General features: G+C 38.2%; 1 protein-coding gene across 4 annotated transcripts in view; it reads right to left on the bottom strand.

Moving 5' to 3' along the window:
- Positions 1–12,525, bottom strand: part of FAM20A (FAM20A golgi associated secretory pathway pseudokinase) — an 81,350-nt gene that overhangs the window by 6,860 nt on the left and 61,965 nt on the right. For 3 of the 4 annotated variants that reach the window (XM_074224709.1, XM_074224711.1, XM_074224712.1), the window contains exons 5-10: positions 10,574–10,666; positions 9,045–9,160; positions 6,074–6,284; positions 5,262–5,371; positions 2,388–2,469; positions 1,829–1,888 (exon numbers count right to left, since the gene is read on the bottom strand). In XM_074224709.1, coding sequence (XP_074080810.1) covers positions 1,829–1,888; positions 2,388–2,469; positions 5,262–5,371; positions 6,074–6,284; positions 9,045–9,160; positions 10,574–10,666 — 672 coding nt within the window. Of the gene's footprint in view, positions 1–1,828; positions 1,889–2,387; positions 2,470–5,261; positions 5,372–6,073; positions 6,289–9,044; positions 9,161–10,573; positions 10,667–12,525 lie in introns of all 4 variants that reach the window. The other variant, XM_074224710.1, reaches the window with a different exon arrangement.

Genomic DNA, 12,525 nt, shown 5'->3' with positions numbered 1-12,525 from the left:
CTTCTGGTCTTTATATATTGAACGTTGCAGATGAAAATATCAGACCAGAAGTTAACTTTTTATTTATGTCATGTACCTCTTTGGCAGTCTGGCGAAGCTTATGTTAACCTTTTTTCAGAATTAGGGTTTTAAATGCACAAAATTTAAAAAGAAACCAATTATAAAAATATCGAAAGATCAAAACATTGTTTAAAAGTTCCTAAATCCCTAGATTAAGAACCTCTATATTAGATAATGTGTATGTATGTGCTACCCCATTGCTATAATGTGACTATTAAACTCGAATCAAATTCAGTGTGGGCTTTGAATCCAGGAACATTCCCAGGTGGCTTAATACTGATTTGGGAAGAGATGTAAAGTAGGTAAAATTTTGAGTCCAGCTTTTACATTTTAGGGTATTGTTTTGTTTTTTAAAGACTGATTACTCATTTCACCAAGACTGGAAATGCAGGCTCAACCCCACCACTAATAGGCACAGAGGCTCTTGACTTCCATTTCCAATAAGGACTACTTACCTCTTCTTTAGATAAAACCTGGTGGCCTCCCCCTTCCACCCCCCTATTTCTGGGGCTTCATAAGAATACCAAACACTGGACACCAGACATTGAATCAACATAGCCCATTGCAGTTAGGGTCTGATTTATCAGCCTCATTATTCCCAGTAGTTGGGATTACAGGCTCAGAGAGAAACCCAACATTTTTTCCTATGTTAATGGCATATATTCCTTGATTTCTGGACTTGCTGGAATTTCAGTTATCTGGTCCTGAGTTTCCCTTTGTTTCACAAACAGGACCTGCTTGTCCTGATAGGATAGAGAGTAAAGTGAAGGTAGAGGGAATGGGATGACGATGGGTGAAGATTTTTATTTATGAAGAAAACTTGATCACTGATTTGAAAAGTCTCAGCTGGAAATGAGAGGAGTTTGCTAGATATATGAATAATTTTTGTTTTAAATTAAAACGCTGAAGAGAGGACAATTTTTTTTTTAGGTTTTTTTAAGGCAAACAGGGTTAAGTGGCTTGCCCAAGGCCACACAGCTAGGTAATTGTTAAGTGTCTGAGACCGGATTTGAACCCGGGTACTCCTGACTCCAGGGCCAGTGCTTTATCCACTATGCCACCTAGCTGCCCCTGAGGGGACAGTTTTATATGACTGATTCAAACAGAGGAAGTGTCATTGATGCAAAATAGATACTATCCAGGGAGAAACCAGCTAGGTAAAAATTTGTCAACATTTTCCTTTGATCTGTCACTTTTTTTAAGAATTGAATTTAAGGTAAAAGAACAATACAAATCTGATCTTTAATGCCAGGAAAAATAATGGACTTCGTATCAACTATATTTTTTTTTATTTTTTAGGTTTTTGCAAGGCAAATGGGGTTAAGTGGCTTGCCCAAGGCCACACAGCTAGGTAATTATTAAGTGTCTGAGACCGGATTTGAACTCAGGTACTCCTGACTCCAGGGCCGGTGCTTTATCTACTGCGCCACCTAGCCGCCCCTTTGGTATCAACTTTAAAAGTTTTCTTGGTTTCTTTAAATTAGGTATTTTAAAGAAATAATAGTAATAACAGTATTTATATAGTGCCTACTACATGCCAGTCATTATGCTAGGCACTTGACAAAAAAGTTACTTTGCTAGTGAAATAGTTTCTCTTCAGTCACAGAAGGGAGGGCAGAATGGAACATAGAGTTTATTTGGTCTTTGCCCTGTCCAAATCCAAAAGAATAAATTCTGGGTTTCAGAGGCCTTCAGTAGTAGCCATTCCACAATCTCTTCTGATCACCTGTTATAATGCTTAACTGCTTAGAGGGTGGATAAAACTTACATGCAGCACTGGGAGAGGGGTGAGAGGATGGAGAGCTCATCATGGGAATGGCGCCCAAACCTAAGAGAAGATATTGGTTTGCGGGTGAATTAGGATCCCCTTAGAACAGGACATTATAATAGAAGCTTTTCCCCATCTCCACCCTTACCTTAGCTTTTTTTTCTTTTCTTTTTTTTTTTTGGAAGCAGTTGGGGTTAGGTGAAGGGAATAAGGGAAAAGGAATAAGGAAAGAAAGCAAGGGCCCTTTCTGAGCCTAGGGCTATTCAAGGTAAACTGCCATATAGGAACCAAAATCAGGTTCTAAAATATTCTTATAAGTGAAATATTTTTAATACCAGAAAACTATGTTTACTAGAGCATGGAGTTACTATGAAGTTACAAAATATCTAGCAAACCCATAGAGTTGGGGTTAGGAAAGAGCACACAAATGCCTTGTCTTTTTGCTGGTAGGACTTAAGAGAATTCCCAGAATTGTTTGAGTGGATTTTGGTATGGATCAGAGAAGAGGATTTTTTTTTAAATGATAGGGAGGGAAGGGAACAGAAGAGATGTTTCTTACCCTCTGGCATTATCCAGGTGAATGAGGAACCCATCATCCCCAAACTTGGTGAACATTTCATAATGGTGACGGTCCATGTTTCCTATATGAAAAGAATATACTGAAGGCTATCAGGTCAGTCTCCTGACTTCTCATTCCTCTCTCGATGAAGAGGGACAAATAGTTCCAAGAACTGCAATCTGTCCTAACTCATGGGTATAGGACTGGATCTAGGAAATGAGATGAGAGACCTGAGGGCTGTTAACAAGGGCAGCCCAACTAGAGTTGATCCAGAAGGTGAGTTGTTTAATGAAAGACTTGAAGCCTTGGGGTCCCATGTAACTGACCAATGAATAAACATATCCCTCTGAGTCATTTCTGTTTTCCCTAATTTCTTCAGCTAAAAGAACACTAGAGTCTGTCTTTAGCAGACACAAAGATTCTTGGAAAGTCAATTTGTGGCATGGAGTTAAATGAGAAAAAGGTTTGTGCCTTATTTTTTTTGGCTGATTGCCATGTTTTGGCTTCACCCTTGTTGACTTTGGACAGATAAGTTACCTCTCTCAAGCTCAGTTCCTTCCCCTGGAAAATGAAGGGGTGAGGTGGATGATGTTTATTGTCTTCAGCTCCAAATTTAATAATCCTACCCATTTATTTCTTCTCCAGGGCCTAGTGAATAAATGGAGATGCAACAATAGTAGGATGGAGTTTCTTGGTCTTGGCTCTTGGATGTAGTCCTTTCTGTTTTTCAAAATACTTTTATATCCAGGATCTCATTTTACCCTTTGAGGGAGGTGAACTAAGTAAGCATCATCATCCTTTTTCTTTTATTTTTTTTAAACACATCTGGGAGACTCAAGGACCCTGAATGTGACATGGCAGAGGGAGCAGATCCCTGGGAATATGTGAGTAATTGTTTGCTTTTCTGCCATGCCTTTTAAATTAAAAAAAAATTGCCCCAAAGATCAGAGATTGTACTGAATTCTATTTTCTGAGTAGCTTTATATCAACTTATTAAATTAGAAAGTAGGTAGTGAGGTTATGATCCCTTTGTTCCCTGGAGGGATAGTATTATGTGATAAGGCTTAGATATGTTAAGTAACTTGCCTAAGATCATACTGCAAGTCAGAAGTAGAGCAGATCTAGACCCTAGGCCTATTTGAGAGGCAGTATAGTATAATAGAAAGGACACTGAACTTGGAGTCAGAAAACCTGAGTTTGATGCCTGGAGTCTGTACCAGCTATATGACCTTGGTCATTTAATCCCTCCCAGCCTCAGTTTGTAAAATGGGAATGACAATACCTACCCTGTCTACTTCAGAAGGTCTTTGGGAATCAAATGGGGCAATGTTTGTAATGCACTTTTAGACCATATGCAAGGGATAATAATGTTTGTCATTTTTTGAAGACCACATCAGGGAGGTGATGCCATGACAAGCATATGAATTAGATTTGAGTGAGGGTGAGCACTGTGCTAAATCCTCCAGGGTCATCTGGGTCCAGTGGCCAGGTGTGAATCAGGATGACTGGAGATGACCCTGGATGCGAGGCAATCAGAGTTAGGTGACTTGACAGCTAGTAAGTGGCAAGTATCTGAGGCCAGGTTCAAACTCTTATCCTTCTGAATCCAAGACAATTACTCTGTCCACTATGCCACCTAGCTGCCCTTTTAAGCTGTAAAGTGTCATGTTTATAAAATACTTTACATGTACATATATGTATATGCATATATATATAATGTAAAGCAGGAATATTTTTAATACCAGTATTGCTACTGTTATCAAAACAATAGACAATATATTTTGATTTGCCATTTTAGTGAGAGGTCTGCAGTAGTTTGGTAACATTTACTAAAGCATAAAAATCACATGTGGCCCATAGGCTGCATTTAGGATAACCCTGATGTAAAGTATTATATGTATTTATGTATATTTGTGTGTATTTACATATGCATAAACATGTAAACACTTTATAATTAGAAAGTTGGTTGGTTGGTTGTTACCCTTCATTCTCAAAGAGGATCAAAATGAGAGAGAGACAATATCAGAGACAAATTACAGTCTGTCAGATTGTGACTGATAAAACAATATGAGCTCAATGCTCTACCATAGGATGGGCACAAATAGTCCATGTGAACATTTAGGGTGGATTCTCTTAATTTCTGCATCTCATATTTCTTTTGAGGACTTCAATTCTGTTTTGCTCCTACAGCATATTGTCTTCTCTGATGAGGCTATGTATGCCATTTTGGGTGATCCTGTGCCAAGGCCTCTCATGCCATGCAATCTATTCCAAAATTCTTAAGAGAGGCCTCAAAAGTGTCCTTATAGCTCTTTTTTCTGATTACTGTTGCCATGTGTGAATTCTCCATAAAGTAGTCCTATTAGACAAGTAGTTATTTGACTTTTGAACAATGTGGTCAGCCCGTTGGAGCTGAACTGTTGGCAGTAGAGTTTGAATGCTTGCAGTTAATAAGTATATTGTAAACATTATCCCTTGTCCCAACATATCTAGGAGATAGGGCAGTTATTGTTATCTTCACTTCACTTACACATGTATTACATATCTGTACGCATATTTATGTAGGCAAATAGTTAAGCACACACACATATATGATACATACTTGCACACACATTTTTGACTCAGACCCATGATTTCATTAGTTTAGGGAACTCCTTAATCCAGAAACTCAAATGTCAGCAACTCTTATCAAAACTCATAATTTGAAAGAGTTGCCCTGTCAATGAGGATTTAAACAACTTATCCATGCTTCCATAATTAAGTATGTGTCAAGGTCATGACTTGACCTTAGATTTTTCTGACTCCAAGGCTAGTCCTTTATCCTCTACATCACACTACTTCAAATGCTGTTTCAGTGAGATAATTTTATGTTACCTATTAAGAAGTCAAAGATGGCCATGTCGATGATGTTGAGGAGTCGGTTGCTGCTATTATATGGATAAGTTTGCTTCACTGAGTCACAATACAATGGATTCACCTCCCACCTGAGGAAAAGAAGAAGATCCTGGGGGGCTAAAATGTTCCAGAGATGTTCCAGAGCCCCTTCTATTTCTCCCCACCTCCCCATTAAAGCTATTCATCTTCTCCTTCTTGGCTTTTTCTCTCTGAACACGTATGTTTCCTGGCTAAATATGCCCAACCTATTCAGGCATAGCCAAAGAGTCGATTCCTAAAGACTTAGACTTATTATTTAGAAGAGTATGGATCTATTCTTGAGAATGGATCCTGGTCTAGAGCTTAGAACAGAGACCACATCAACCAGAGAGGTTGTTAACAAATCTCTTTCAGTCCTTGAATGCATAGAGAGGGTAGATATGGGAGAGCAGCACAAATTAGAGGCCACCTTGGAAGATAGCTTATGTGATATAGTTACAAATTGGACAGGGAGAAGAAAGACCTTGTAGGTGCACTAAAGAATAGCTACAGTTTTGCAGCAGGGATGAACATTGAAGCAGACTTGGCAGGTGACAAGTCAGTCTGATCTTGAAGCAACGTTGCAATACCTGGAACCCAGTAAATGCTTAATAAATGTTTATTGAGGAGAGATGGATGACTTTGGGGGCTACTTTTGAAAGTGAGACAATACTACGGGCTTTTCATTTGGTGGCCACATTTACTAACCAGAACATGAACTGCAGGACTATATGACTTGTATATCATTAGGACCAATGGACTAGCTCCATTACCTGCTCCAAATTCCTAGTTTCTGTAGGCACTTACTCCTCTTTTCCTGCCAGTGAATAAGATCGGATCCATGGGCTGGGCACAGAGAGTCTTGGGGCCAGGTTGAGAGATGGCAGGAATGCTGAGAGGGAGCCTTCCAACAGGTGAGGGTTGCCACAGACAGCATATTCAGTCTTGCACATATATGGACACTTAGCAAAGAAGCATACATTGCTGGCTAGATGAAGGGGGGGCAGGGAAGAAAGTAAGAACAAAAGGATGAATTTAGTAAGACACTTTGTTTTTGTGGTTACAGAAAACTATTAATTCAATAAAGTTACATACACAGACAGTTCTTGCCTTATCTAAATTTAGTACTAGATTCTTTATATAAAAATTCAGAAAGTCCATGTTCCAAAAAACTACCTATTAACACTTAACTGTATAGTAACTGTTAACATTTTACTGTATAGTACTATACTCTAGTTCTCTCTCCCCTCCTGTCCTTCCACTCTGTATTCCCTGTGTTCTGTGACCTTCCCTACGTCATAAAAAACAAACAAGCAAACAAACATAACAGCAAAACTTAAAAAATCCTCTCCATATGAAAGCAGAAGACCACCAAGAGAGGAAACATTTCCCCACTTATGCCCATCTGCCCACATGTCCCAGCCTTTATTACCCCCACTCCCCCATTTTCTTTTGATTATAACCAGGTCCCTTGCATATTCCTTCCTGTGTTCTTCCTGCTTTTAGTTCTCTGTGCTTGACCCCCACATGCTCTACCTCCACAGGCTGGTAGTCCCCTTCCTCCCTCCTTTCTTTCTCCATGTCTTTGAACAAATTAGCATAATGTAAAAATTAGTTTAGTAGAAATCTGCAGAGGGTCCATTTATGTAAAATGAAAACTGTACTATCAAATGAGCTAACATATGTAAAGTGCTTTGTAAATTTTTTTTCATATAAATGCCAACTAATATTAATTATTAGAAAAGGGGGAGAGCAAATGGGAAAAATAATAATTCCATTCTCTGGCTTGGGGGATATAGTGCTAAGTAAACCAAAGATTTTTGAAAAAAAATAAATGAAACTTAATGCTTTAAGATTTGACTGTGGTGAGTACTTTTATCACCATGCATCTCTCCACCCTCTTATAATAGAAAGACTTTACTGGTCATCAAATCCTTTATTTTTCAGATAAAGAAACTGAGATCTAGAGAGGTGAAGTGTCTGACTTGCCTTAAGTCATATGGGAAGTTAAATGTTAGAGTATGGAGTTGGACCCAGGTCATCTGACTAAATAAGCCCTCTTTCAACTTTTTTATGATTTTCATGAGTTTTTTTTTTTAACAAAAAAAGAGTTTTTCCACACTTAGCCAGATTGGTATTCAGGCAAAAGATAAAGAATATGTTATTGAGCTGATACTTGAAACTTTTCCAGAATCAAAGGATTTGGAGAAGTCTGTATTCTGCCTCTGAGAAGTTGGTTCAAACCAAGACATGATGAAATGTGGTAGGAGAATTGGTTCCTGCCATTTAGGCTAGGTTAGTTTTTCCTTAGAAGGCAGGGGAACCATTCTACAGAGTTAATTGGTCCAGGAGAATAAGACTTGAGCCTGTAACATAGCTTCAAAGTCAACTTGATGAAATTTTGACTGTTGTATTGGTTGACACACTCTCTTGAACATAGATGAGGGGACCTACATCATCTTCAACCAGTGCTGCATCTTTGATGAATAGCCTTTCCATTATACTGTTAAGTAAATTTCTTTTTGTTAACTTTATATGATCTCTCTCTCTCTCTCTCTCTCTCTCTCTCTCTCTCTCTCTCTCTCTCTCTCTCTCTCTCTCTCCCCCCCCCCCCCCGTGTGTGTGTTAACTATATAAGAATTTCATTTAACTCTGATCCCAAGTTTTGAGTCACTAGACTGACCTATGTCAGGCCTATCCCAGAATATGAGACACTGGGAGAAAGATGTCAAAAGAGAAGGAGGGGGCAGCTAGGTGGTGCAGTAGACAGAGAACTGGTCATGGAGTCAGAAAGACTTGGTTCAGATCCAACCTCAGACACTACTAGCTGTGTCACTTAATTTGATTACCTCAAATTTAAAATAAAAAAAGGAAAAAAAGAAGAGGGTGTGAAGGAAAGTAACATGAAAGTTTAGTGGATAGAGAGTTGCATTCAGAGTCAATATGACCTTATTTCAAGTTCCATCTCTGATAGATGATATGATCCTTGGGACTAAGAGAATAAGTGACTAAGATCTTTGAGAGTTCTCAAAGACTAATTTCAGATCTGCACTAGTTAAAAGGGGTTTCTCATTGGAAGCTCCAAATAAAAAAAAATCATGTTCTGTTTAAAACATTTTTTTTCCCCGTTGGAGCAGTTACTTACCTTCTCTGAGCCTTAATTTCCTCATCTGTAAAAAGGAGAGGGGTTGGACTAGATGATTTCTCAAGTATCTTCCAACTTAAATCTAATATCCCATGAATGCTTTCCTAACCAAAATAGTTTTTAAACATTTCCAGAATTGTGTCATTAGACCCTCACAACTTGTAATTTAGTTAACCAGGAACCTGGGTGATAGTTTTGATAACTTCCATTGGGAGGAATGACACATTGACCTCATTCTCATGGTGTCCTTGCTTCCTTGTTATAATGTCCTTATGCTTATAAAGACTCACCATCTACTGGCTTGATTATTGTCAGCAGGATGCAAATGTGTTTAAGGTGGTGGGTTCAATACCCATTCAGTTCAGTTAATGCCAGGTCACGCAGAACAACTCTTCCTTAGCCACAGATGGCACTCATCAATCCTCAAAATATCAATTGGTGAGAAACTAGGATGATTGAACCCAAACCTTCTTCTTCACCATTAGAAAAACAACTCAAAGTATATACATTAATGATTAAAAATGAAGGATGATAACTCCATTTCCACATTTATTCACTATAATTAGTCTCTAGAAGGTGTTGGAGCTAGTGTACTATACCTGGGGAGACAAAGAAAACACTTTGCAGGATTTCATTCTTGGTGACCTCCAAAATTTCCTTGGTGACATTTAACAGCCTCCCCACAGTTGGGGGGACACGACGGAAATCCAGAATTCTGAGAGAGAGGGAGTGGGCATTAGTTCTAATACCTGTGTCCTTTCAATGAGTCTCTCCCCTCCCCCAATCTTTCTTATGGAACCTACCACTTTCTGCTTCCTACAATAGTTGCTAGAAGTCCTAGAATTGAGTTCTACCTTTCATATTTACTAGCAGTGTTCTCATGGGCAACTCACTTATACTTTCTGAATCTCAATTTTTTATGCATAAAATAGTGATATCATTAGTCCCTTCCTCCTAGGATAATTATGAGTATAAAATGAGATCATTTATGTAAGCACAATAAAAAAGCTAGTCATTATTATTATTATTATTATTATCATCGATCAGTGATTCCATTGGTAATTAGAGGATCCCTTCTACAATATTATTGTTACTATGACCACTATTACTACTCCTTGAGTATAGCAATGATGTCTATCTTTATAACCCCAGGCTCTAGAACAAGAGTTTCCACTTAATTGTTGTGCAAGAAATGGCTATTGAATCTTTTTTATTGTTATATAATAGAGAAGAATTCTTCCCCCCTACAATGCCACACACACACACACACACACACACACACACACACACACACACACACACACACTCACTGTGAGAGACTGGTGATTGAGTCATCAAGAGGTAGAGCTGATGGTATCTTTCATGGATTTTCCAGTTTTAAGTTAAGTGGGACAATGATCCTACTTCATTATTTTTCTTTGGCCATATTAATCACCCTCCTGACTGAGTCTGAGAGAACTATTTCTTCATCTCCAAAAGGAGCTAGGAAAATTGGGAACACACTTTCAATTTACCATATTTGATTTCCCCCAAACCTCAATAGCTTAGGGCAGAAATCATTCTCCCTAATTCAAAGAGAGGAGAACTATGACTTAGAAAAGCTAAATTTGTCAAAAAGATGTTGTTAATACCAACTAAATACTTCTGTAGTAACAAATTTTGCAAAGAACTTTCTATACATTGAATTATTTAGTCCTCTTAACTCTGTGAAATGGATGGTCTTATTATTCCTGTTTTACAAGGGATAATAAATGATCTCCAGATGATTTAGCTAAGGAAACAAGTTCAGAGAAGGTAACTTGTTTAGGATCACAGAGCTAATAGATATGGAAGATTTAGAACCAGCTCTTGCAATTCCAATTTGAGTACTTTATTATTACCACACACTGCCTCTAGAAGCAAGTTAATAGTTAGTTGAGGATTCCTAACTACTGAATGTGGTATCATATGCTTATCTCTACAAGTGGTGAGATGGGGAATGTATATGATGGGAATTCAAAGGAAACAGATCAGTAGGAAGAAAGGTTAGGTGGCCAGAAGGGGTTGCTTGGGATCCACTTCCAGGACTGTCATCCCTCAGCCTTCCTTTCAACCCCATCTACTTGGTCTTCAAGCTAATAATACCCACCGGTCTAGATGGAAAGCTGCAATCTCAGCATTGTGCCTCTGAAAGTCAATGAAGTAGAAGTAGTCTTCAGGTGTCTCTTCCTCCCGTTGCTGTCTGGAAGAAAGCAAGGATCTGGGTCTAGATGGTCTGGGCATATACACTGGCTCCTTCATTTTCCTCTTGAAGCCACAGAGGAATAGAATGTATAAAATCTTGAAAACAACATTGATCCTTTTGGACCGTGCTTTTTGAACTATCTCTCTATTGCATCATCCTATAATATCATATGTTATGATTTGGTGAGTATGTATCCTATTCCTTACCCTAGACCAGTGTAGTCAAACAGAGAAATGGGAGCTCCTAAACCATACAAAAGGGTCCTTGTGGGTTGAATGCTGGTGTAGAAAAACACATATTAATATTATGTTTGTTCTATTGTATTTTTCTTTATCTTGATAAATATTATCTAATTAAATTTTAATGTTTCAGGACAGTAGGAAGTGTTTTTTGTAGGTTGCAATGCAGCCTACAGGACACATGTTGGACACTTAAGTCTTACACTCTAAACTCCATATTTCTTACTTGATCTTTCTTCACTGGTACCTAGCACAATGTTCTGTACATGCTGATGCTTCCTATGCTGGATGAAGTTAGGGGGCAGGTTCAATCTCCACTCTTGATAGATAAAGGAACAATAAATAATGGAGCCCTATAATTGACCAAGGTCACACAAGCAATGAAACAGCAGAGATAGAATTAGAACTCAGGTTCCTCGTCTCTCAGAACCAGAACTGGATCCCAAGTCTCTTGATTCCAAGTTTAGTACTTTGTCCAAGATAATATCTACAGGTATTATATTGCATCAGTTAAGAGTTCTTGGACAGACAGAATCTGAATTAGTTGGAGAATCAAACAATCCTTAAAAATGACTTTGAGGAATGGACTCTCAGATTATTGGCAAGTAGAAAAGTACAAAGATGAGACAGAATGAGATAACTCATTAGAAATAGACTTTCTTTCATTGATGAAAACTTACTATCTCCCTGCCCCTCATCCTATCTGAGTCTAGAAACTAATTGCTTTGAATGTTCTTTATAGGGCTAGGGAAAGTTCAGATATGGAAGGAAGCTTAGAGCTCATCTGGTCCAACCTCTTCATTTTATAGATGAAGAAAGTAAAGCCTAGTGGTTAAGTGAAATTAAAACTCTGACACCAAATTCAACATTTTTTCCCCCACTATATATCAAGCAGTCTCCTAGAGAAGAGGAGATAAGAGGACCTGTTTCTTTTCTAGATCTTTTCAGGGTTCTTCCCACAGGACAACCTGTCTATGAATGAATTCTCTAGGAGACTGGAGGCAGGTCAGTCAGCAAGGATTTATTAATTACTTCATACATGTGAAACTATGTGAGGTGCTAGTGCTACAAAGAAAGGTGAAAACATTGGTTTCTAACCTCAAGAAGTTCACATTCTGATAGGGGATATATGTACTATGTACAAACAGGAATCCTATCGCTGGAATATGACCATGATCATTAACAGATGAAGACCACATTAAATGTGAATATTGGTCTTTGGATTCACATTGCCAGGAACGAATGAAAAATAATGCCTCTGGAATAATTTCATAATGTAAGGATGGGTTAATGAGGTAGGCTACATAAATAAAATATAACACAGGCAATTTAAATAATTATTGAAGCGGCAGACAAAAAAAAAGGAAACGACAAAATCTCTTCCTAACTTTCCACACAGAACCAGAGCCACACCAAAACCTTAGCAATACACAAAAGCAAGATCTCTCTTTTTAAAGGGAAGGATTTGGGGAATAGCACTTCCCAAATTCTCCATAGAATACAAGAACTGGAAGGGGCTTTAGACATCTCCATTTCTATCTCATTTTGAAGATGAAACTTAAGTCTAGAAAACATAAGTGACTTGTCTAAGATCACATAGCTGTCCATTTGTAGAAC

Source organism: Macrotis lagotis, chromosome 2 (assembly GCF_037893015.1).
Source record: "Macrotis lagotis isolate mMagLag1 chromosome 2, bilby.v1.9.chrom.fasta, whole genome shotgun sequence".
In the NCBI taxonomy this organism is placed as follows: Eukaryota; Metazoa; Chordata; class Mammalia; order Peramelemorphia; family Peramelidae; genus Macrotis; species Macrotis lagotis.
Note: the sequence above shows the minus strand (reverse complement) of the source record. Positions and strands in the feature narration are given on the sequence as shown.